Consider the following 27,295-nt stretch of genomic DNA (forward strand, 5'->3'; position numbering starts at 1 on the left):
TTGGACTCTTTCTGCCTGTTCATGCAAGTCCAGGGCGCTTGACAGGTTTCTCAAGTACGTATAGATAAAATATAATACCTGCCATCAACTTAGACCGCAAGACTCAAGATCAAGAATGGGTTGTGCCCAATCATTTTGTCTTATGTAACTGGTGTTTTTAGGAAAGTTCCAATTTAGGCTGATTGTGTATGGGAACTTCCTGCTCTCTCAAACAAGAGTCTGGGTATATTACTGTGGAGCTGGGAAAAAATTCTAAGATCCTATCGAAATTAAAAGAGAAATGGGGGCAGTCAGGACAAATGTATTGATTGATATTTGTCCCTCTTAGTTGTCACTTTCTTACAATGTGCCAGCACTTTGCTTGGCACTGTCATGCCCTTTCATTTAAAACTCCCACATCAGCCTGTGGAGTGGGTATTATTCTTTTACCACCAGGGAAGCTGAGGCACGGAGAGTTTAAAGGATTTGGCGTCTTCCTTCGGCAGGTGTGGAGGAGCTGATCTCCAGACCTATGAAGTCTGATCCCTGGGCTTGAGCTCTTAGTCGCAGGGCCAGAAGTCAGAACTCACTTCAGGTCTGTGTGCCGTAAGAAAGGCGGTCATTGTACTCAAGACTTCTTTCCAGGTTATCAAAGTGCTATTGTTCTGGGAGGTGAGAACCTCGACTGAAGGGAGGAAGGAGAGAGAAAAGAGGACAGTCACAGGTTCTGGGTCCACCTGGACACCTGGGAGTGGTCTCTCTCCATCCACGTGTTGACCCTCTAGGAAGCGGATGCAAATGACAGCCCTAGGCCTGGCACAAGGGCACCAGCAGCCTCAGCAGTGGCCACCTTTGTTGATTAGACACAGATTAGACAGAGTACTTTCCAGCATGCTTTCCTGTCCATCATCACAGCTCCCAGAGGTGTAGGAAGGTTTTCAAAAAAGGGTTTTAATAAAAGGAAGTCAGTCTGGGAGTGGAATCAGGCCAGGCCCTGAACTTTGGTGAAAAGAGAGCCAACTACAAAACAGGCACTGATCTTTGACCACCTCCTCAGGATCTAAGAGTCAGCCTGAAGATTTCAACTTCACATTTGTCTATGCTTTCCCAGTGTGTGTGTGTTCAGTTTTTTTTAATTCAACTTTATCAAGATATAATTTACACATTATAAAATATATACATTTTATGCATATAGTTTGATGAATTTTGTCAAATATATACATCTGTGAAACCACCATATTATCAAGATATAGAACCTTCTTATCATTCTATAAAGTTTCCTAATTGCTTTGTAATCAATTTTCCAGCTCCTGGCCCCAGACAGGGACTGAGCTGCTTTCTGCCACAAGTACTCATTTGGCATAATTCTAAAACTGGAGTTGTATGGTATGTACTCTTTTTGCCTTTGACTTCTTTTGCTCAGACACTGTTTTTGAGATTTACCCAGTTTTGTTGGATATTTCAGTAAATCATTTTTTTAATTGCTGAGAAATATGTATAGTATTGTTATATATCTGTATGCATATTTATGTCAAAGATTGTCTATGCATTTCATCTGTTGATGGACATTTGGGTTATTTCTGGTTTGGGGCTATGATGAAGAAAACTGTTATAAACACTTATGGACAAATCTTTGTGTGTCCCTGTGTTTTCATTTCTTATATGTAAATACCTATGAGTGGAACTGTGGAAATGACTGAGTCATACCTTAAGTGCACATTTACCTTTTAAAGAAACTACCAAACTGATTTCCAAAGTGGTTGGAGCCTTTGATATGCTCACCAGCTATGTATAAGAATTCCAGTTGCTGTGCAGCATCACCAACACCTGTGACTGACAGTCTTTTTAATTCCCTAAAGTGTTTTTAACCATCAATTAACATTCTACTTTCAAACAATTGTTAATCATGTGCTACTTTGGAAATGTGTTTAGGGACCTATTTCCCTTCCCATCCTGCCCTCCCCCCGCACTCCGTGGTAATGCTTTTGCTCTCCAGATTCACAGGCTAGCTCTATGCAGCAGATATAGCTGGCATGATTATGGGAAGTAAGTGACTCTCCCAAGACAATGAGTCTGCCTTAGAATCCAGGCTCTTACAACATAGTTCAGGGCTCTTTCCAGGATGCCAGGCTGGCTGTCCTGTTCCACAATTTCCTGCAATTACATCTCAAGGGAACATCCTCATTGTTACTCCACTGTGCTAAGATTGTGAAGTAAGGTAGTTGTAATTGACAGGGAACTCAAATTAATATGCAACAAGCATCTGCCTCAAGTAATTAGCCAATCTGCTGAGCACATAATCAACAATCGAATCCAGTAAATTTTATTCTGTAGGAACACACACTGAAGATCAAATCTATTTTTAATTTGCTTAATAAAATGTGATGGATATTTGCATGTCAGTCTACCCCCTCTAACCTATTGAGTTGTCCTTCTAAATATTGTTACTTGACAAAAGCTTTGCACAGTTTTGAATTACTGAATCATAAGCTAGTCTTTGGTTTTACCATTTCATCAATATTTTATTGGCCCTGGGCGTGGCAGAGTACCAACAAGGAACTGGATAAGACAATAATCAATTTAAATTTCTTTTTCTCATACACACTCGGTAAAGAAAAATTACTAGGCTTCAGTCTCACTTAGAAGTCTATACAAGAGAAAGAATTCTAGAAGAAAACAAAATAGCTCTGTTGAGAGTTTGTTCTATGTCTACACAGTCAAAGAAAGAGATGAATCTAAGATAACTATGAATCTAGGAAAGCTGTATTTTGTCCAAAGGAAATAAGCACTTTTTTAAGAACACTGGGGTCCTGCTTACCTTCCAGCATTCAACCAAACAGTTCAGAATAACCTATAAAAAAACTAAAAGGTTCTTACTTGAATCAAGATTTTAAGGTTATGGCATTTCTAGAAAATTAATATAGGCATGGAAAGTCCACCAAAAAGGAGGAAAAGGAAGGGGCAGTTCGTGTTAGCCTGGGGTTTTGCTTTATCCAGGGAAGGAGAGAAGGATGTGGGGATGTTCATCCCACACAGGGGATGAGAGACAGGCAGAAATAGGATTGAGAGACAGGCAGAAATAGGATTCAGAGTCCATTAAGCTTTACGCTTCTCACTGCATCTCATAGGCTGCCTTTGTTGGTTTGTTTGCGTTGGCTGGCACTGCTGATGTTTACTGTATTCAACAAAAATAGATATAAGCACACATTGAAGGCTATCTGGATTTTCTGTGCCAGTATTCCTCATCTGTCTTCCCTGTGTAACACAGTATATCCTTAATAATATTTTAGTTTCTGGAATAAAGCATCTTCTAATTAAATTCATCTCAGATAGGCAGATGACACCACCGTTATGGCAGAAAGTGAAGAAGAACTAAAGAGCCTCTTGATGAAAGTGAAAGAGGAGAGTAAAAAGGTTGGCTTGAAGCTCAACATTCAGAAAACTAAGATCATGGCATCCGATCCCATCACTTCATGGCAAATAGATGGGGAAACAGTGGCAACAGTGGCTGACTTTATTTTTCTGGACTCCAAAATCACTGCGGATGGTGATTGCAGCTGTGAAATTAAAAGACGCTTACTCCTTGGAAGGAAAGTTATGACCAACCTAGACAGTACATTAAAAAGCAGAGACATTACTTTTTGAACAAAAGTCCATCTAGTCAAGGCTATGGTTTTTCCAGTGGTCATGTATGGATGTGAAAGTTGGACTATAAAGAAAGCTGAGAGCCAAAGAATTGATGCCTTTGAACTACGGTGTTGGCTAAGATTCTTGAGAGTCAATTGGACTGCAAGGAGATCCAACCAGTCCATCCTAAAGGAGATCAGTCCTGGGTGTTCATTGGAGGGACTGATGTTGAAGCTGAAACTCCAATACTTTGGCCACCTGATGCGGAGAGCTGACTCATTTAAAAAGACCCTGATGCCGGGAAAGATTGAGGGCAGGAGGAGAAGGGGAGGACAGAGAATGAGATGGTTGGATGGCATCATCAACTCGATGAACATGGGTTTGGGTGGACTCTGGAAGTTGGTGATAGACAGGGACTCCTGGCGTGCTGAGATTCATGGGGTCGCAGAGTCAGATACGACTGAGCGACTGAACTGAACTGAATTAAATTCACGATTGATATAAAAATAAGCGGAGGTGACAAGCATCTTGAAAAATGGGATAAAATGAAGAACCAGAATGTGATAGATAAATTGGAAAAAGTTAATTTATATAAACAATAAAATTCAAATATAGATATAGAGAAATTCATTTGGGTAGGGGGGAGAAGAAACTTTCCAAACAGGTAAAGGCAAAGTGGGTGCAGAAGAAATGAAATCAGTGGTTCTCAAGATTTAAGTGCTTTCAGAATCACCTGGGCGGCTGTTAGAATACAGATCCCTGGACTCTACCCCCACAATGTCTGGTGCAGTAGGTCCAGGTGGGAGTCAAGAATTTGCATTTCTAACAGGTTCCCAAGGAAACTAAGGCTACTGGTTGAGGGACCACTTAAGGTTTTGGAAGGATCTTGTCTTAGAAAAAGGGTAAAGAAAGTAGATTTATTGCATCTAGACAAGAGAAACCAGAACCCAGATTTAGTAAGAACTTTTAATAATTAGGAGAACATAAAGAATACCTGAATGTTATCGAGGATTTCATTCTACAGTGGACATGGCCAACTGTGCAGGTGTTAAATTTGCTGTAAGGTTCAGGGTTGACCTCAGGACAACCTACCTTGAAAAATTTTGAGTACTAAAATTTTGATAAATTCTGATAGCTAAAATCTCCCTTGGGTATCATGTCTAGAACATGATAGAACTCTGCATCTTAGTGCAGAAGAAGGGGTTAACAGAGAAAGAAAGAGAATTAGGGAAGAGAGTGCTGTGTGGAAGTTCTCCGCAAGCTACCGGCAGGTGCTGGTTTGGAACATACTGGAAAATGGCAGAAGACACAGAATCGGAAAGCCACGGAAGGGCCTGGGCTGGGCTCCTCAGGGAGCATGACTCTGGAATCTGGTGTCCCGGATAGGGAAACACTACCTTTTGGCAGCAGTTAAACACGATGGATGGAGCACGCAGCATAGGCTGGGGCCTGAGCAAGGCTGAATCAGTCTGGTCCCTGCCTTCCAGGTGTAGACAGTACAGACTGATGACAGTGAATGCAGTGAGGGGGAAAACTGAGGTGAGAGAATGATAAATGGGAGCTTCACAAAGGAGGGATCCTGGGCCTTCCAGGCTGGGGTGGGCAGGGAGCATGTGCTCTGTTAGCTGAGCTCGACTGGGAGCGACCAGGAGAGACCACAGAGGTGAGATGCCCGGGTGTGTGGCTCGAAGGTCAAAGGTCTGTTTTTATGGATCACTGACACACATTTCCTTTCTCTAGGAAACCCTTATGACTATTTTAGATCCTGTATGGGTGGAAATACCTCATTTGTGTCTCATTCTGGATGGCTCCAAGAAAAAAATTGGAAACTGATTTAGGTAACGGCTGGGAAAAAACTGGTGACTGTATTTTTTTACTTAAAAAAAAAAAAAAGATGGATTTAGAGAATCATATAGCATTTTAGGGGCTTCCCCTTGGTGCTAGTAGTAAAGAACCCACCTGCCAGTGCAGGAGATGTAAGAGATGTGGCTTTGATCCCTGGGTCAAGACAATCCCCTGGAGGAGGGCATGGCAACCCACTCCAGTGTTCTTGCCTGGAGAATCCCATAGACAGAAGAGCCTGGCAGGCTACAGACCGTAGGGTTGCAAAGAGTTGGTCATGACTGAAGTGACTTAGCATGCAGGGCATTTTAGAGAGCTAGTTTAAATAAACCATTTTCCTTTGGCTTCCTTTTAGCACCAAGATTACATTTTGAAAAACAATTGAGTGCTTTCATGGATGGCAGTCTCCAACTATCATAGCCATGGTATTTAATTTTTGAAAAATTTCAATGCTTTGATTTTATAAATCACATTTTCCCTTTCCTGTGTCTCTATTTTCTTAATGACATTAACAATCTCCCATAAACTTTTGTTGGGATTTAGTCAGAGGAAGAATAAATATACACAACATGATTTCTGTGCTGCTCATGAAGAAATCATTAATTCACAAGCACAGAACAATAAGGTCTAACCCTGGCATGTGGGTCACTCTGACTTTTGGAGCTGCAGAATCTTATGGAGGAAAGGAAAGGTTACTTTCAAGTTCTACCAAATATTTTTGTATTAAGTTCTTTGTTTCATGCACAGAAAGATACTTCTCTTTCTCTCATATATATATATGTATATTTGTGCAGCATGTGCGATCTTACTTCCCTGACCAGGGATCAAACTCACATCCCCTGCACTGGGAGCACAGAGTCTCAACCACTGGACCACCAGGGAAGTCCCCCTCTCTTTCTTGTCTAGTCATTTTCTGACTTTTATTTGTTTGCGTTGCTCACCAAGGATTCCTGATTTGATACTGTGGAAGTGATATCTAGGACTATCAGATCCTGGTATATGTTTTTTAAAAAATACTGTTTGTATTTCAGATGATAACTTTGCAGGTTCTCAGTCTTTCATCATTGGAATAAAGCATCCTCAAGAGTAGTTGACTCTTCACTCTTGGATTTTATCCAGGCTCTTTTAACTAGTGGTAGGCATGTGTAAAAAGTAATATTTTAAAATTATTTTTATTAAATTAAAACGAATCACTCCAGGTCATCTAGCCCAAGAGACCTGTACTTCACTCCATAAAAAGTGGACTTCCTTTTCAGTGCGAGTTAGGGACTTCTCTGCTCTTGTAATTTATGACATATTTTACTGTTGGAACTATGCTCTGGTGAGATCAAGCATTTGTCATAAATCACATCAAAAAATAAATTGAGAAACTTCTCTACTGTACAAGAGAAATCCTTTATTTTTTAGTGGTTGTCCATATAATATTTCTTCAATGTAAAGGGTAATATTTAAAGAAAAAAATTGAAGACCACTAGTCTTATATATATTTCTGCTGCTACTGCTAAGTCGCTTCAGTCGTGTCCGACTCTGTGCGACCCCATAGACGGCAGCCGACCAGGCTCCGCTGTCCCTGGGATTCTCCAGGCAAGAACACTGGAGTGGGTTGCCATTTCCTTCTCCAATATATATCTCTAGGTCTGAGCTTTTTACTTTTGGACTCTTGGCATTTTTATGACCCTCTATCCTCAGAATTCCCCCTTTTATATCTGGGACTCAGACTTGAGCATTTCCTGTCGATTCACCCAACTTGTTAACTTTACTACACCTTCCAAGGTGTTTCAATCAGAGCTGATGCCAAGAAACATTATGGTGCTCTTCTCCTGATATTTCTCACCAGGTCCATCATCAGTTCTCTTGACCTTTCTAGGGCTTGAGTAGACCACTGGCACGTGCCTTGAACAACGGGACAGGTCCATGGGTGCCTGCCGTGACTTGAGATTCAGGAAGGTTTGAGTGTCACTCTGTTCAGCTGTGTGCACATGTCCTCTCAGCATGCACTTTTATGAGAGATGCATGCACATACTGGCAAGGCAAGTCCTGCTCTCTGCGATGCTGGTTGTAAATGACATGAGTTGGATGGGCGAGGCACATCCTCTAGAGGCTGGCTGTTTCTTCCCAGTTGCTAGATCTCCAGTTCTATCAACAGGGTTGATGGCAGTGATTAGACTAGCAGAGGACCAGACATTTCCACCGTGATAATGAGGTTTCATTCCAGGGGTCAACAGGTAGGGTGCAAGCAAGATTCTGAGGTGCATCTATGCTCACGAGAGAGACTGTGTAAATGGATTCACGCTGTTGACAGTGGGCAAGGGTTTGAGGAGCAGCACCATACCTCCCTCTTACTTGCTGTTTCTTAGGTCCTTCTAGATCAAAACTGTACTACCTCAAATATAGAGCTGTCATCTTGTACAATGGCAGAGGTCTATCACCCACACACCCTACTTAGAAATTCAAAGTGAGAGTGAGCTGCTTGTATTAAATGTTGATGATCTCTAATTAATTCATCACCTTCTTGGCAATTTACAGCTTGGGTTTGGTGACAGAAATAGTTTTTTAGCAGATTGTACGAAAAGATTAATTTTCTCATTTCTGCGCCCAGAGATAATTTTGAACATAGGTTTGAACAGATAGAACTAGGGATTAAAAAGTCAATGAAAAATTTTGGGGAACTATTTATTCATTTTTTTTGCCACATGTGTGGCATGTGAGATTTTAGCTCCCTGAACAGGGATGGAACCCATGCCTCCTACAGTGGAAGCTCAGAGTCTTAACCACTGGACCAGCAGGCACCAGTCCAGTTCCCTTGGGGGAACTATTTAGAAGGTTAAAGAATACAGTGGAATCCTGTAAATAGTAAAAGAAAGTAAACAGCTGAGAAACAGGGGCAGAGGGAGGGGGTAGAAGTCCGCATGATACATTTGTCAGGGACTGTCCCACTGCCTGTGAGAAAGCTGGGGAAGAGGGTGGTGGGAACCCTGGCTTACAGGCAGTGGTTTCCATTTTGAGGGAGAACCAGCGGGAGTAAGAGAGGCCCCCCAACTGCGATGTGAGGGAGATACTGACATTTCCCATTTTACAGATGAGAAAACTGAGGCACAAAGATGAGGAATGCCTCAAGATCACACTGGGACAAAGTCACCCTTTTCAGTTTGAACGAGACCCCTTCCATGACTGTTCTCAGACTCTGCGTTTCAGTCACATGAACCTTTTTTCCTGTGTTTTAGCACTCCAGGCTTCTTCGTGTGTCCCTGTCTCTGTGCCTGCTCTTCCCACTGCCTGGAATGTTTTTGACCCATCATTCACCTGGCTGACTCCAACCCATCCATCAGGACTCACCTCCAAACCATGTGAGGACTCAGCACTCTCTGGACAAAGTCAGTCACTTCCATCTTTGTGATGATACTAAACTTTGTGCATACCTGTCCTGTTACAGGACATGCTGTCTTATTTATTTATTAAAATGTCTTTGGCCGTGTCACTGGATCTTAGTTCCTCGCTCGCTCCCCCCACCTTGTCCCCCACCCCCTCCACAGTGGAAGTGCTCACATGGTTTGGAAGTGAGTCTTGATGAATGGGTTGGAGTCAGTCGGGTGAATGATGGGTCAACATTTGTAACCACTGGACTGGCAGGGAAGTCCCAGGGCATTCTGTTTTATTGCATAATGGGGTTGTGCTCATACATCTGTGTCCTCTACAAGACTATGAGCTCCTTAAGACAAGAAATTGTCACTCTTTCACCCCTGTTTCTTATCATTAAGCAGGGGCTCAGTGTATAGTGGGTTATCAAGAAAGGTTTATTGAAGAAAACAATTAACCAGAAACTCCATGAGGTCAGGGACCATGTTCTTCTTCTTCAGGGCTGTGTACCCAGCTTCTAGTATAACACACAGAAAATGCTTGATTGATATTTGAATGGATAAAACATACTGGATTCTCACGGTTTTAATGAAATTCTACCAATTAGAACCTCCTATTTTTCATTGCCTAATTTCTAGGAAGCACTTTCAGCGGCATCAATATGGGATCTCTTAATGTGTAATACTTTTTTCCCCCATTTACAGATAAGATGTTAACTGGCCTTAGTTTCTTCTTGACCCCTTTTAAAATTGACTGAAAGTTAAGTATCATAAGCTGTGATAAATAAGAACACATATCTATTGAACCTTAGGAAATCGTCCCTGTTATAACCGAATATATTCATGTTTATAGATTAGCAATTATTTAGTTGTCACTCATATTCACTAAGAATGAAAAATAAAGCCACTTGCTTTTTTTAAAAAATAAGTATTGATATGTTAGGATTAGTGAGATTAAATATTTTCTAATTTAAAAATTACTTTTCATTGATTGAGCCCAAACAAAAGAAGGACAGTAAGGAGAGGTGTCCAGGTAGCCACGGCTGTCTGGACAAGAAGCCTTTACCTGCTGGCCGGGCTTGATGGGGGAGAGCGTGATGCCCTGTGTGTTGATCACAGGCAGGATCTGGTTCCCGATGACTGTGGCAATGATCTGGCCCTGGGCATTTGTCAGGAGCTGGGGGGTGATCGGCTGCACTTGAAGGCCCTGAGTGCCACTCGCTGTTTGGCTTGAGGGCCCTGGATTTGGCATCAGAGGAATGGTCCCAATAATCTGCAAGAAACAGGCCCACATGTGAGGCTCCAGGCTCTGCTCAGAGTTGGCATAGGCCCCTGAACCTCTCTCATGCTCTGGTCTCTGTTGGAGACTCCCTGAGAGCCGATTCAGAATCCTTGGACTGATCTGGAGAAGAAAGAAAGTGGCAAAGGATGAGCATGTGGAGAGAGAAACACACGTAGACCGAGTGCCTGGACGAAAAGGGGAAACATCTTATTTAAAATAAGAATCATGGATTAACAGATATACCCTAATATATACAAAATAGATAACCAACAAGGACCTACTGTCTAGCAAAGGGAACTCTACTCCACACTCTGTAACTATCTGCGAAAAGAATCTGAAAAAGAATATATATATATATATATATGTTTATGTATATCTGGGACACTTTGCTGGACACCTGAAACTAACACAATATCTAATACTATACTACACTACAACTATACTCCAATATAAAAACAAGAAAGGAAACTCGGGCATCAGTGAGGGCAGAAACATGTGACTTCTGCCAGGGCAGCAGACACACCTGCTCTGTCTCAGAAGCAGACGGAGCGACAACGACTCAGGCACTGAAGGCCCTCATCGGGCTGGGGAGACGTGCCCCTTCCCCACAGGGCTCCTCACACACAATGTGCTTCCTTATACCCTCTCCTCTGCTTGGGTCTCTCCTCTCCAACCCTCCTTCCCTTCCCTGCTCTCCTGCTCCTCTCTCAGGTCGGGGGTTAGCTAGCTCTCTGACATCCCAGCATGACTGGATGCCCCAACAGCACCCTGGTGATCATGGTGGTGGAGAGCCCGAGGTTCTGGACTCAGGGATACAGAAGTCCATTCCCAGCTGTGCCGCCTCCTCTACAACATCGTCAAGGAGCCTATGCTTTCTGAGTGATAACTGGGATCATTAACCGATATTTGAAACTCAAAACAGAGGTGAAATGATGATTGAGGACTGAACATTTTTAAAAGGGCATTTTGTTTTCAATTTTTTTTTTTTTTTGATGTGGACCATTTTAAAAGTCTTCACTGAATTTGTTACAATACCGCTTCTGTTTTATGTTTTGGTTTTGGCCACAAAGCACGTGGATCATAGTTCCCTGACAAGGGATCGAAACAGCAGCCCCTGCACTGGAAGTCAAATTCCTGACCACTGGACTGCCAGGGAAGTCTCTGAAAGTGCATTTTAAAACATGGGTTTTAAACTGGGCCCTAAAGGTGAGAGGATCAAGGCTTCTGTGGCAGGTGGGAGAGGCTTTTCTCTGTATCTGGTAGCCTCTGGGGTCAGTAAAGAGCTCATGCAGAGCATCACAGGAGGGCCTGGCTGGATTCAATCACCATGGAGGGAGAAAGAGAGCATGAACAGAGGTGATCATAAAATCTGGAAACACAGACGCATTCATAAGTTGACATGGACAAATCTAATTGGTGAGAAAAGAAAATAAAACTCTGTTTTCCAATGTCATGGACTCTCCCAGGGAAAGTCACGGAACTCAGGTTGGATGCTGTTCCCTCCAGGTACCCCAGGATGGTTATGCTGCTCTGCTCTGCTGGTTGTCTTCCAGAGACACTTCCCAGAACTGTGGTAACGTGGACTGAAGGGGCCACCCCAACATATTAACAATACTATCTCAGGAAGTGCTTTCATGGGTCTGATTTTCATTCATTCCACATTCTCACAGCAGCTCAGTCCTGTGGGCACTAGTCTCACCCCTTTTTAGCAGGTGAGACAGTGGAGGTTCAGAGAGGAGTTCACAAGTGGCAGAGCTGGGATCCAGGTCTGCAGGACCCTCAAATGCTCACTTTTCCATATACCCCCTGGCTGCCACCACAGGGAGGACACAGGAGGGCAACTGCTCTTAGGAAAAGCCCTGCATCCTGTTTGCAGTTTCCCACCAGATGCTTAGCTGCTGGTAGACTAAGTTTATAAATGATTCCATTTTCTGTGCCCACAGTGCCCCAGGCAGGGCTTGGAACATAGTTTCTCAGTAGCTGTCTTAGGAAGGAATGGTTTCTGGGTTCAGCTGTCTCTTGGATTCCAGATACAGCTGGCACCGCAGAAGACCTGCAAGACCACAGGATTAAATCCAAAGATCAGGACTGAGAGACATCCCTCCTCACTCGGCAGGCCATGCTTCCATCACAGAAGCTCCTGTGGGATGGCGCTAATGGAGGAGCTGTGCGAATATCAGGTATCCGGGGCAGTTGTCAATGGTGGACGATCAAAGTCAAGTCGTTACCGAGAGAGTGGTCAGTGGTTCTGCAGGGAGTTTGCAGCTCCGCAGTCTCACTGAGCAAGACCGCACTGTCCTTCCAGCAGCAGTGGCCATGAGCGTGTCCCATCAGTGCCAGAAAGGTCAGCAGGAGTCCACATCAATAGATCAGGGAGCATAAGTACTTTATTGATGAATGGTCTTGCATTAACATCCCAGGGTCCAAAGGCTTTGACTCCACAGGCAATGGGGGCAGCAAGTTCCTTGTCTGACTCTGATGCAGGCTACTCCAACTTTCCTCACTTGCACCATGAAATGTACAATGCCCCTGTCCTCAATGCACTGGGAAAGTCCAGAGGCTCACCCATCCTTTCTGACTTTCCTGGGTCTGGGAAGCCCCACTCCTCCTGACTGGTCCCAGATGAAAGCCTATGGAAGCTGGATTCACTCAGGTGGCAGGGTTGTGGGTTCTATTTTAGGCAGGATGTCAGCGTGTTTAGCCCGGGAGAAGGCTTCAGAGGAGGCAGGCACCTGACAGCTACAGAACACACTGGGATGTGGAGTGAGGCATTCTGCTTCCAAGAAGATTGACACGAGTCTGTGCTCGCCTGGCGGTAATGAGATGCTCTGCCTGCGTTCTGAGTGCAAAGAAGAAAAGGCAAACACAGCGTCTCACCAGCCTCTTCCCCAAGTGCAGTCTCGCTTGCCAACACCTCACGGTGACATTACTAAAACATGGCGCCACTTTTGTCCCCCTTCACCCCTCCTTTGCTCCTCTCTTCTTTCCTGGGCCTTAGCATCACTTACTGAGGGTAAGGCAGTGATAGTGTCAGAGCCAGAGGGACCCACAATGGCCCGACGGAGGGAACCCTTTAATGGGAGGCTTTGTCTGAGAGGTGGAAGGGTGGGGTTGGGTGGTTCTAAAGTCAGGATGGCTTCTGTGAAGTTGAGCGTTTTTCATTTTTGTTCTCCTTTCAGCACAGTTGGGATCACCATCTCAGCTTGTCAAACCCTTGGCAGTACTCTGTGGGGAATTTTTTAATATTCCCCAGTGCCTTACAACTCGCTCATTTTCATTTGCTCCCATGCATCCAAGTGTGGAGGCCGTCACATACTGTGTTGCTGAAAACTTGTCAGATGTGCCAATTTTGCTTACATAGATCTCACTGTAACTTCTTTTTAGATTCTAACTTCCAAAAGGTGGTCACAAGGACGTGTGAGGAGCCGAGGCAGCAAGGTGGGAGGTGCATTGACCTGGAATACTTGTGTTTTAAATGAAAAGCTTTTCAATATTCAAAGGAAGTATTTGCATTTACATATCCTTCAACTAAATCAGGAAATCATAGCTTAGGTTTGAAAAGGCAATAAGGGGGCTTCCCTGTGGCTCAGGGGTTAGGAATCCACCTGCCAATGCAGGGAACACGGGTTCGATCATTGGTCCAGGAAGATTCCACAGGCCGGGGAGCAAGTAAGCCCATAAACTGCAACTGCTGAGCCCACATGCCCCACCGACTGAAGCCCGTGTGCCTAAAGCCTCTGCCATGAGAAGCCTATACACTGCAATAAAGAGTAGCCCCCGCTCACTGCAACTAAAGAAAGCCTCACAAAGCAATGAAGACCCAGCATAGCCAAAAATAAATTAAAAAAAAAGAAAAGGCAATAACGAAATTGATTTGAGGACAAAGATAGAAAGAAACCACTTTCAAAGCATTTGTAGTCCAGGGACTAGCTTTTGGAGTTTGATTTTACGGTTCCTAGGGCTAAGGATTTACCACAAGGAGATGTCCTGATGGAAACACATGTCACCTAGCAAACGGCCATTGTGCTGGGACTCCGGATCCAGGCATCAGACACACAAGAGATATTCTCATATTCCAGCTCTCCTGAGATGCTGAGGACTCTGGTAGAACAGCCTCGTACCTCCAGACCCTTCTGTATGTAACACACAGTGTCATGTGCCATGGAAGACACCAGGAAGACACAACTGGGGCAGGGGAGGGGGTGATAAACTAGGCTCGTTGCATGCAAAGATTCTAACAACCCGATGGAGAAATGATATGTGTCAAAGTGTCAAGGACTCTCTGATAAAAATCTCTCTACTCATGTGGTCAGTGCTCAGAGGTATATTTGGAATGAATGAGTGGTTTCAGAGGAAGAAAGATGAGGATGATGGCTAGGAAGACTTCCTAGAAGAAACAGGGGCGGAAGAGCGTCTTGGAGGTTGGGTGGGATATGGCAAGTCAGAGAATCCATTTCAAATGGGCGGTGAGAAACGTGGCGGTGGTGAGTTAACTAGTTTCATGCAAAAGAGAGTACAGACATTGGGCAGTGACAGGTTGGCCTGGAAGGGTCAAATTCCAGGGGAGATTACGGAAATGGAGCTATTTCAGATGAGAACGTGACTGTGTGACAACAATGGACTGGAGTGTCAACAGGTGGTTGGCCAGGAGATGAGTCACTGGGATATTATTGTAGTCCTCCAAGTGTGAAGCAAAAAGCTTCTATGAATCCTTGGCACAGGGGATGCTTGATTCGTTGCCTTCCACTTCAATTCAACAAGCATGGTCTACTTTATGCCTAGGTTGCAACATTAGAAATTTTTGAGTGAAGTTATTGGCCCATCAATCCCACAGCAAATAGCTCAGGCATCATTTGCAATGATCCCCTCTGTCTTTTCCCTGACTCCAACAGTAATGATTCATCTCTGATGAATGCTTTAACCAGGACGAGGACCATACTGCTACTGCAATGATAATTTGTGACCTGAGAGTTCCAGCTTCTCTGACAGGGGACTTATTTGGTTGTTGCTGTTCATGTTCACTTGTCTCTTTGCTTAAAAGGGTTAAGAGCATAAACCACAAGGGAGAATAAAGTCCATGTTGTAAGAGTAACTAAAAAAAAAAATCACTGAAATGATTACTAGTGTTCATTAGCACATCTCCCTATTTCCATAAGAATGGGGATGACTTGCACATAAGTGTGCTATTATTATCCAATAGCCATTATGATTTAAACTACCATAAAGATTATCTTGTGACTGTAGCAGCGATGCATTATGACTGATGGAGGGGAATGGGTGTTGAATTTATTCACTGCCAGCATGTAGGTGTCATCAGCAGCAGTTGAGGGGGTATCACAGAAGCCTAGGGCATCCAGACAAGTCGTCTGATGGGCCACATGTCGTAATAGTCTATGACATGCTGTTAAACTCTACCACAGAGAATGTGATTGCAGATGTCAATGTGACAAGTAATTCTGTTGCACATATCTTTAGGAAAAGGAAACCCGTCAATGCTGGAAATGGGTGATTTTTCAGGGCTTTCAATCCATCAGCAGAGACAATTCTTTGTCAAATATTTGTGTAACCTCAGCACTTTTTGGTCAAGAGGCTTTTATTAACACCTGGGATCACTTTGTCCATTCTTGAACATAGAACTCTAGCTTCTGAGAGCTGAGGAGCTGGTAGCGAGTGATCACCTGTCTCCTTCCCTTATCCCTTCTGGTCTGGCCAAAGCCAGTGTTCTCTCTTCCTCCAAGGAATTTTTGTCTTCTTTACATAATATGTTGACTTCAGTCTCAGGTCCTCTCAAGTTTAAGGTTAAACTTGGTTGTTTTGGCAGTTCCAATTAGGATGTCGATTCAGGAAGAATAGGGAAATATATCCATTTCCCAAACAAAAGTTATTTTGTGACATGCAATCTAGTGCCTTCTTGTACAATAGCTGTGTCCAAAGAGGGAGACATGAAAAGTATGAATATTTAGAGGGCTTCCTTTGGAGAATCTGAACCAGAGATAGTAAAGGCATAAAGATAAGCAGATCAATGAGTTTAATTAGAGGAAGACACGCAACTAAGGATAAATAGATTTAATCTTGTTGCAGGCAACATCAATCAATCAACCAATTGGCTATGGCTTCCTGGAGCTCTGAAGGTTCCAGTGTTCAGGAAGAAACAGTGCCACGACTTATTAACAATGTCTGGCAAGAGTATGGGCATAAGGAATGGAGGTATGTCTGAAGGAGACATAACTAAAGCCCAGGACATGAGACAAATTATCTTAGGTCAAACTGCAAGAAATAGATGACACACAATTTTTTAATGAGTGCGAGAAAGAGCTTTTTATAGTGTACAGTTTAATGCTTACACTATGGGTATCAATAAGTATTCCACCTCTGGGAATATCTACCTACTCAATGTTTCTCACTGTCAGTTAGAATGAGGATCCTTGCTGCTGAGTGCTCTACCACTTGGCTTCAACTTTAGAAACACACTCATAGACAAGAGTAAAGAACTGGAAGTGTCATAATCTTTAAAATGTCACTTTGACTCACATTATGAGAAGGATAATTTGCATGAAAACTGATGCTGTAAAAACAGCAATGACAACAATAAGAAAATCCTCTCCCCTTTAATGGCTTCTGGGCTTCCCTTGTGGCTCAGCTGGTAAAGAATCCATCTGCAATGTGGGAGACCCGGGTTTGATCCCTGGGTTGGGAAGATCCCCTGGAGAAGGGAACAGCTACCTACTCCAGTATTCTGGCCTGGAGAATTCCATGGACTGTATAGTCTATGGGGTCCCAAAGAGTCGGACACTACTGAGTGACTTTCACACTCACTTAAGAGACAGTAAAGGTAATTTTTCTTAATAGTGTTCATGAGGTAAATATACCAAGAGAAGGAGAGGAAAAAAATTCCCCACTGGTTGGGTACAAGTCTAGGTTTTGCCACTAACTAGTGGAAAATTGTTGGTGATTATTTCACCTCTTAGAACCTCAGTCTACTTATTCTAGGAAATGGGAATAATCATGTGCACTTTATAAGGTTATTGTGAAGACTCATTAAGTTAACATATGCAGAGCACCCAACAAGGTACTCTAACAACCAAAGAGGTATTCCATAAATGTTGTTCATAACTTCATTTTTCTTACATGCTTTTGTAATCCCTGGGCCTTTGCACTAAGTTGAAAAGCGTTTTTGAATTTTTTTGTGTGTTATCATTTCACTGTGAAAAGACTTTACCATGAAGAACAGAACATGGTAGTTTCCCATGAAAAAATAATTAAATCTTCCTTGTCCTGTCACAATGCAAAGTCGGGAGTTTTGGTGGAGGCACCAAGGTTCAATAGGTGCTGTGTTCCAAAGGAGGGACTAGATGTTTATGCTTTTGCAAAAGAGGTTTGTGAAACCCAGTTAGATCACTCCAGAACTCGGGTGCTCATGATAAGGGTAGATAAACAGAATTCTTGAAATTCTGCATGTCTTCGTCACTCTAGGGATGGGGAAGGAAAGCTTTCTCTTCTCTTCAACATGAATGAACGTGGTTGAATAAATATTGTCCCCTCAACCTAGGGAATATACACCCAGAGAATCTAGAGGTGAGACAGTGTGGCTTTAAGAGCTGAGTGGGGAAGAGAAAAAGGCTGAGAGAGGAAAAAGGGGAGGGAGAGAGAGAAAGCGAGAGCCCCGGCCGGCCCCCATGTGCCTAAGCGTCAGTGAATTTACACCAGCAATGCTCCTACTGGTAAGTGGAATGTGTGTGTTTCCTTGGACTCATTTTCATAGGTCTAAGCTATTTAAAACCCTTGTCCCATATATTAATTAACCTTAAAAATGCATTCCGATATACTTTAGGTGCAGACAAGCACTGTTTGACTCCACTTACACGAGGTACCTGGAAGAGTCAAATTCATGAGTCAGAAATTACATTGGTAGAAGCTGGGTGCCAGAGGTTGGGGGTGAGGTGGGGAGAGGGGATGGAGAATTAGTGTTTATTGGGGACAGAACTTCAGTTTAGGAAGGTGAAAAATTCAGGATCATGGTGAGAATTGCACAATGATGTGAATGTACTTAATGTCACTGAACAAATAGTATGTTTTATATTATGTGGCTTTTACCACAATTAAAAAAAAATTAAAAAAAATAAAATCTTTGTCCCAGAGGAGCCCTGAGCTATGGGCACTGGGACAGCAACACTAAGAGAGGCTTGAGGAGTGGAAGAGAAAACCAAGCGCTGAGAGGGGAGTGAGGAGATGGAAGAAACCACTTTGCCATAGCAACATCCCCTTGGAATATCCCAGCGGGGCCTGAGAAGACCTCAGGAAAGTGGCCCGCCCCCTGAGTAGCTTTTAGCCAGGGGGAGGGTCAGGCCTATGGCCACCTGGAGGATTGAAAGGGACCGTGGGAGCCTTTGATGATGATCCTCTGAGTTTCAGTTCTGTCTTCTTTCTCCACTTATATGGGAAGGGGTTTGATAATTGTAAATTACTGCATAATGAAATTTAAACTTGTAAATCTCTCCAAGTCTCCCACCACTCTGGGCTAACTCACCACTGTATGTGCCAGAGGATCAAAACCAACCTTTTCATATTTAAATTTAATTTTAGCATTTTGGATCTGTAAGTAGCTCATCTAAATTAAACATGACCTTATTCATGAATATTACTCAATATTTTCTAAGCCACTGCTATCTGTTAATTTTAAAAACAGGTAAAAATGGGGACTGTCTTGACTGCAATGATGGAAGGTCCATCAATAACATGAAAAAAGGAGATTTTGTGGATCATACTGTCATGAGTTTGTTAACTAAGGATGCTTGAAAAATAGAGGAGAAAGGTAAACAAGAAGGGGACATGGAGGAAGGGAGGAGAAAATTTAACAAGCTAGCAGAGGTAGAAAATTTAAAATTGTGAGCAGAACATACATTCCCCCCCATAAACTATGAATTTGGTTTATTTCTGGGAAGTAGGTGCTGCTGCTATTTATAACACTATTTATAAACTTGTTGGTTTCAGGACTTTAAAAATGGATACTATTCAAATGTCTTAGTTGCTGAAGTTCTTCTGAAGCTTTCGAAAACCTGAAAACTCTAACAAGAAAAACCAATGCCCACCAAAGGAGAAAACAGTAACAATATCTAGGAAAAGGGAAGGTCAGAAGGTTCAGACCATTTAGACATGGTCATTTGACAATAATATTAGCAAGATTATTCTCAGTAGTAATCAGCAATATTTCTAAGGTATAGTAATGATGTGCTTTGATGGGTCTCTATTTCCTCTCTCATCTTTAATAAAAGCCAAGACTCACCCTATATTCCCAAACACACTGTAAACACAGTCTTTTAATTGTTGAGAAAAAAGAAATGTAATGTGTATGCGTTTGTTTCCCACTTACAAATGATGGGGGGGAGGTGGCGGTGAAAAGATTCTGTTCTCAATGATGTAAGACAGGATGAATAATGTCAGTTCCAAAGGTGTTTTACAGGAACGATTTGCTTATGGAGCACAAGCTGAACCCTAGTTATGCAGCCCATTAGCAGTAAACATTGTGGAAGGAAATCCACATCGCAGGGAGCTGACAGGTCTCCCAGGTAAGAGTCAACTCAATTGATACAATGATCATTCTTAGTGGACCTGAATCTTTCTTGAGTCCTTTGGCAAAATGAAGTTAGCAGCTGCAGCCCTGTTCTGAGCAGTTGACAGTTCCTACTACAATAATTCTACAATTGAATCTGGCATACGCTACACTCTAGAGTTGTTTTTTCTTATTTGCTTTGTTTACTTTTAAATTTTAAGATGCATCATATCTGTTCCTAAATAGTTTACTGTATTTGTGAGATTTGTTATTTTCTCTTTTATTTCAGTTCCCACTCAAGTGTTAATAGAAGCTTTGATCCAGAGTATAATCAAAAGATTAAATTAAACTTATATAAGATGATATTACACGGAGATGAAAATGAAGTGAGGAGGCATCGTAACTGCCCTCATGGCTTATTCCTCGAGTCAGTGGTGGGCAGAGATCAGTGCCCAGGAAACAAACCCTTTTCTTGAACACAGTATAGGGACCCACCATCAACCCAAATTTCAAAATTATATCTGAGTTGTATACTTACAGAAAAGCATATTGTCAAGCTCTGGATTATTTAGAGATTCTTGATTTCTCTAAGGTGTCGTTTTTCCTTTACGGATGAGGAAGACAGAAGAACGGAGAGTAAATTTTGCAAAATATTAGCTCAAGGTTTGATTGGGCATGATGTTGTAATCAGAAATTGACTGGCTTCACTGATTGGGAAGAAATTCTCACTGATGCAAAGTAGGTTCTCTTAGCAAAGGTCATATAAGCAAGATTTTCACCACTGATGCAATTTTCTCTGGGCAAAGGAAGTGGAATTTGCAGAGATTCTTTTGGAAACGGACAGAGAGCTTGTCATTTTGTTCTATGCATGTCTTCTCCTTCGAAATGTATATAACTAGCATATACCCAAAGGCTTAGAATATATGAGTTTGGTTGTTTATACAAATATTAGTATTTTACACATTAAAAGTATGCCTATGTGAATGGATAATACAGATATACTGGCAGAATTTTCATTGTCAAGAATGGAGGATTGACGTAACTATGTAGATAATTCTAGAAGAAGGGGAAAAGGTAGGCAATTATCTAAACATAGTTGCTTTGTTCTGAATGGTGTAAAATTAAGAATGTTGGTTTTTTTGTGCATTTACTCACATACAAATTGATCACTCACATGTTCATTCACCCACCCACTCACTCAGCAACTTTCAGTGCCCAGCTTTGGGCCATACCACATTGCTGTCATTCCCACTGTACAAGACTGGGGGATTATCCTGCTATCTGAATCCATGAAAATCCTTTCTTTGGGATTAACGGGAGCATTCTGCATATCTTGCCAAATATGGCACCAACAACCTGCCAATGGAAAAGAAAGCCTAGGTTCTCAGTAGTTGGGATGGTCAAGACTGAAGAAGTTTACACAAAACTAGAACTCCTGCTGTTAACAATGGTCTTGCTGGCTCTTCTCTCCTCCAGGGAAACTGCTGTAATTGTCACTGGCTTGAGGGGATCTCCCAAGTTCCTCCTTTCCAAGGACTGACTGCCTACTCATTTGTGTCATTGGATAGCTGAATTCACTTGTCATTAAAATAGGTTCTTATATTCTCCTGAAAACTGTTTGTTTTTAAAAAAATCTTAGTTGGGGAAACAGTGGAAACAGTGTCAGACTTTATTTTTGGTGCTCCAAAATCACTGCGGATGCTGATTGCAGCCATGAAATTAAAAGACACTTTACTCCTTGGAAGGAAAGCTATGACCAACCTAGACAGCATATTAAAAAGCAGAGACATTACTTTGCCAACCAAGGTCTGTCTAGTCAAGGGTATGGTTTTTCCTGTGGTCATGTATGGATGTGAGAGTTGGATTGTGAAGAAAGCTGATTGCCGATGAATTGATGCTTTTGAACTGTGGTGTTGGAGAAGACTCTTGAGAGTCCCTTAGACTGCAAGGAGGTCCAACCAGTCCATTCTAAAGGAGATCAATCTAGGGTGTTCATTGGAAGGACTGATGCTAAAGCTGAAACTCCAATACTTTGGCCACCTCATGCGACGAGTTGACTCACTGGAAAAGACTCTGATGCTGGGAAGGATTGGGGGCAGGAGGAGAAGGGGATGACAGAGAATGAGATGGCTGGATGGCATTACCGACTTGATGGAGGTGGGTTTGAGTGAACTCCGGGAGTTGGTGATGGACAGGGAGGCCTGGCATGCTGTGGTTCATGGGGTTGCAAAGAGTCGGTCACGACTGAGCGACTGAACTGAACTGAATATATTAAAAGTTGATTTCTGCATTCTATTTACTGAGTGCCCATTATGTGCCAGGCACTGTTTTAGATTTCGGGAGTCTGAGAAATACCTCCTGATCCTAGATTTTATTTTTAAATAAATTTGATCATGGAAAAGAAGATGGCTAAAGGGTCTGCCATCTTGAAGTCAGTTATCAATAAGGGTTGAGTTATTCATGGCAGGTGTTGGGGGGTAGATGGGAAATAGATCCCTTGGGACATCTGGTCCCCAAGAACATAACTGAAACTGCCCATTTCCCATGGCAGAGTAGAATGACAGGCACACAGTGGGGAATGCTCTTCAGTTTTCACAGGACAATGTTTCTCCTCAGCGACCACACAACAGTCATAACCTCTGCCATCTTGATTCCACCACAAGGATCCATGTGAATTCATTACATGGTTCTACCATGCTCTCAAAGATTCCCACTTCATCTGTGACTATGTTATGATTTTGCTATGTACTGAGTCCTAATTGGAATAAAAACAAAAGTATATTTCAATATGCAATTATTTATAACAGGGACAAGTGTGACGTTTCACATAAAAGCAAATGCCTTCACTCCATCATGGCCTTGGTTTCAAACTTGTAGCTTCTCACTTTTAGTTTAAGATTTATTTATATTATTTATTTTTTGTTGCACTGGGTCTTTGCTGCTGTGTGCAGGCTTTCTCTAGTTTTGATGAGTAGGGGCTACTCTTCATTTCAGTGTGCAGGCTTCTCATTGTGGAGGCTTCTTTTATTGTGGAGCACAGAATGGAGGCACATGGACGTCAGCAGTTGTGGCATGTGGGCTCAGCAGTTGTGGCTCCTAGGCTTTAGAGCACAGGCTCAATCGTTGTGGTGCATGGGCTAAGTTGCCCCGAGGCAAGCTGGATCTTCCTGGACCAGGGATTGAACCCTTGTCCTCTGCATTGGCAGGTGGATTCTTTACCACTGAGCCACCAGGGAAGTCACACTCATGTTATTTTCAATGGAAGAAATGAAAATCTTTATAAATAATATCTAATGCTTCAATTTTCAATTCTCTTTAGAGATTTTGTCACTATAATGTTCATTGTATTTGTCCAGTCAGATGTTCCATGTACCAGAAAACAAAAACAAATTCTTAAAGATGAACTGGAAACATTTATTTTCATCATCCCTTTCATCGTTTCCCCAATGACTACAATTTTTTTTTTCTTTACAGTTGCCAGCACTATGGAATTGCTAAAACACCTTTATTTTCCCCTGCAGAGAGAATCACAACTGTGGTGAAGCCATCATTTTGCAGGAAGATGAACTTTGTAAGCATTTACATGGCTTTGCCTAAGATTCTAAGTTTTGATGCCGGCAAAAAATTACCTAGAACGTGAGGAAGTATTTCTGGTTTTGCCCGTTGATGCCAGTTTAAGTGACTAAATCAGATTACAATTAGCTATTGCTTTTTAGTTTGACTCAGTCTTAGCCCTAAGAAGCTTTAGTAAACATTCCTAAATAAAGCCCTGGACCTACACACTGTTTATTATATATTTCTTCCCAAATGAGAGAAGAAAGAGCTACAGCAATGATAGCAAAAAACCTAAATCACGGACCAGTGATCTTCATTATCCCAAATTCTTTGGAGCAGTGGGACTCAATGAAGGTACTTGCTCAAGAGTGTGCTGCATGGAGTTTGGGTTTTTTGAGCACAAGCCACCTGTACTCCTTGCTTGGCCCTGCAAAAAACCTTTTTCTGCTCTTAAAAAAAAAAAAAGAAAAAGAAAAAAAGAAAGTGCTGCATGCATTTATCATCACCTAGTACTGTGAGTGCATTCAAGCATTCAGGCTGTAAAGCTGAATTTAAATTAGTATAACAAGGCTATAAAAAAAGAAAAAAAGGGGGATGGGGTCGGGGAATGAAGCCATGCCAGGTGTCATTAAAGAGGCATCTGTTTACTACCACCCACTTTCATGAGTACAGGATGATTCATATGCTTTTTGTGAAGAGAATATCTATTATTGTGGTAAAATTAAATGTATTTTGATACTTACATGTAATATTTATCTATCTGTTCAATCAGAAAAAAGTTGTCTTCATCATTTTACCATATTTTACTTTTTCAATTTCCTCTTAGTAATGTTTTTTTCCATGTTTTTTAGGGTGAGACTATTGAATTTCTCATTTCTCACAACAAAGACTATAACTCATTAGAATTATGCTGATGAGTTTTTCTCATAAAATAGCATCCTCATTTTCATAGGTGACCAATTTTCACTCTCTTACCCCTAACCATTGGGCAGGTTTTGATAACTGTAAGGACAGAGGGCCATTGCACTCTTCTAGCTGTTTCTCATAATTTTCTGGTTCCTATTTTAAATGTCCCTCAAAGTATATACATATAATACATATATACAATATAATATGTGTGTCAATAATATATATAAAATAAATATGCAGAGTATAATATATGATATGGACTTCCCTTGTAGCTCAGATGGTAAAGAATCCACCTACAGTGTGCTGCTGCTGCTGCTAAGTCACTTCAGTCGTGTCCGACTCTGTGCGACCCCATAGATGGCAGCCCACCAGGCTCCCCTGTCCCTGGGATTCTCCAGGCAAGAACACTGGAGTGGGTTGCCATTTCCTTCTCCAATATGTGAAAGTGAAAAGTGAAAGTGAAGTCGCTCAGTCATGTCCGACTTGTAGCGACCCCATGGACTGCAGCCTACCAGGCTCCTCCATCCATGGGATTTCTAGGCAAGAGTACTGGAGTGGCTTGCCATTGCCTTCTCCGACCTACAGTGTAGGAGACAAGAATTCATTCCCTCAGTTAGGAAGGTCCCCTGGAGAAGGAAATGGCTACACACTCTGGTATTCTTGCCTGGAGAGTTCCATGGACAGAGGAGCCTGGTGGGCTACAATCCTTGAGGATGCAAAGAGTTGGACACAATTGAGTGACTAATACTTTCACTTCACTTTCAATATATGATACATATACTATATATACATCTGATACTTCAAATTTGGTCATGGGACAATGAATTTAATATTAAAAATAAACCAGGACTTCCCTGGTGGTCCACTGGCTAAGACACCATGATCCCAGTGCAGGGGACCTGGGTTCGACCCCTGGTCAGGGAACTATATCCCACATGCTGCAATGAAGATCAAAGATCCCATGTTCCGCAACTAAGACCTGGTGTAGTCAAATTAAAAAAAAATTAAAATAAAGTGGCAAAAGATCTCACTAATATAATGATTTTCCAACTATCCTAAGCTCAAGAAATAAAAATTTGTGCCAATAATACAAATTTTGGAATTGTTAATTGCGAAGCTATAAGTACAGGCTTGTTAGGAATGTTTCTTGTCATGCCAGATGAATCCATTCATGTATATTGTGTAATATTATTAAATCATGTAGAAGTTGGCATAGTGATACTTACATTGAAGAACAATGGAGATGTTTAGTCACAAAACAATAAATTAATCAACTCTGAATTAAAAAATAACCTGTTTAACTTCTTTAAAAATTTGGGGGGCATTTCTAGCAATGTATGTGGTACCAAGATTCAGTTTCTGAGAAGGGTACTTTATTAGTTCTTTCTGATTCCTCTAGATTAGGATGGCAGGAACAAGTTTAAATGTGTAAAACCATCGACATTATCTCCATTTCTACTATGTTATTCCCATGTGAGCTGAGGGGGAGCAGAAACTCTTGCTAATATTTTAAAATGTATATACTTTTATGAGCCACCAGGGAAGCCCCTATAATTTTATGATCTCAAAAATTCAGAATGAGTTCTTAGAATTCTGAGTAGCATGCCATCTCACTCCCTTCTGTGTTCATCTAAGCAATTTGTATCCCACTCTTTGTTTTTAAAATTTTTTTAGTAAGAGACTTTTATTTTATTTTTGGCTGTGTTCATGGTTTATGGGATATTATTTCCACAGCCAGGGATTGAACTGGCACTCCTGGAATGAAAGTGCGGGTTCTTCACCACTGGACAGACAGAGAATTCTCTGTGCATCACCTTTTAAACATAAATGATTTAAGTATCTTTCTGCTTAAGGGTATCACCTTTTATATTACAAAACTTTCTTTTGTAACCAATTACACTGAGAAGATCTTCACATTAAAATCAGTTTCAACTTGCAATCAAATTCTCAAATTCTCTGAATTTGAAACAGATTTTTGTTTCTCTAGCTGTACATATCACTACATCCCCTCCTTTTGGTGGTATGGGAGAGCTTGCTAATATCACTTGCAGATTTACTGAAGGTAGACAGAAATGGTTTTATTCTAGAGCATCATAAGAAATGAACAATAGTTTAATGAACCCCGCAGGTAAAACCTTGTGGCTCTGCTTTTTGATTAAACAAAGTACAACATTTTGTTATGAGGAAAAGTGGGTGCTGTCCTGTCCTCAGCCACGTAGTCATGTTACAGAGGCAAGCTAGACTTCACTTAGCCTTCTGTTGCTGATAATATGGAGAAAACAGGCAGTCAGCTTACTTGGTTATTAATAGTGTGAGCAGTGGGCTGAAAAATCATCAAACTGGCCCTCTCTGCATGCTGGGGTGACCATGGGTTTCAAAACCCTGGTGGTCAAGAGTGAGGGAGAGACTCAGGGCTTGCTTGGTGCTCGGTATGTACCTGGAGCTGTGCCAAGCATTTAATACCCTTTATTGCTTTTACTCCTGACAACAACCCTGAAATGTTAGTAGAGTGGTTTAAAAAATTGAAGAAAGTTAAGTAAAATAGACAAATGTCGTTTTCATCAAATACGGTAATACTGGATGGTATTATGCATTAAAGTATAAAAAAAAGCATTTCCATATAAAACTTCAGTATACAAAACAGACCTTACTTTGGAGCAGTGGATAAAATATATAGAGGTGGGGAGAGCATGATATGTATGAAATGACAACTGTATGGCAGGTGTGGTAGGAGGGACTTAGACATGTGATGCTGCAAGCAGCTTCCATCAGAGGACAGCAATGCCTTCCATTGCCAGGAAGAGAAAACTGAGTGAGATTAGGGGCCCTGCTTGGGGTTTCAGAGCTACTTGGGGATGGAGTCTAATTTGAAAGCCTGTGCTCTTTACCACGGACTGCCTTCCCAATGAATACACAGATACTTGCACGTTTTCTATCACTCTGCGACTGGACTATTGTGATATCTATTGACAAGTGTTAGATCAGGGGTTTGTAGTGTTTTCCTTTGTGTGCCTGTGTGCTGCTTGATTGATGCCATTTATTAGTAAGTATAAATCATATCACATCTTGACTTTACTGGCACATTCTGAAGTCTGCACCTTATGACAACTTCTTGGCATCTAACGTGTATTGTTATTTTTACAAGGTGGAATGTGTTAGGTGGTGAGATGAATAGCAGTTTGGAGCAATGTTCTA

General features: G+C 41.9%; 1 protein-coding gene across 2 annotated transcripts in view; it reads right to left on the reverse strand.

The window, feature by feature from the left end:
- POU6F2 (POU class 6 homeobox 2) overlaps positions 1 to 27,295 on the reverse strand; it is a 507,841-nt gene that overhangs the window by 14,228 nt on the left and 466,318 nt on the right. For both annotated transcript variants that reach the window (XM_088832426.1, XM_055421162.1), the window contains one exon: positions 9,871 to 10,077. In XM_088832426.1, the coding sequence (XP_088688552.1) occupies positions 9,871 to 10,077 (207 nt within the window). The remainder of the gene's footprint in view (positions 1 to 9,870; positions 10,078 to 27,295) is intronic.

The sequence above is a fragment of the Moschus berezovskii genome, chromosome 3, assembly GCF_049115385.1.
Source record: "Moschus berezovskii isolate FMDL1 chromosome 3, NW_MosBer_1.0, whole genome shotgun sequence".
Lineage (NCBI taxonomy): Eukaryota > Metazoa > Chordata > Mammalia > Artiodactyla > Moschidae > Moschus > Moschus berezovskii.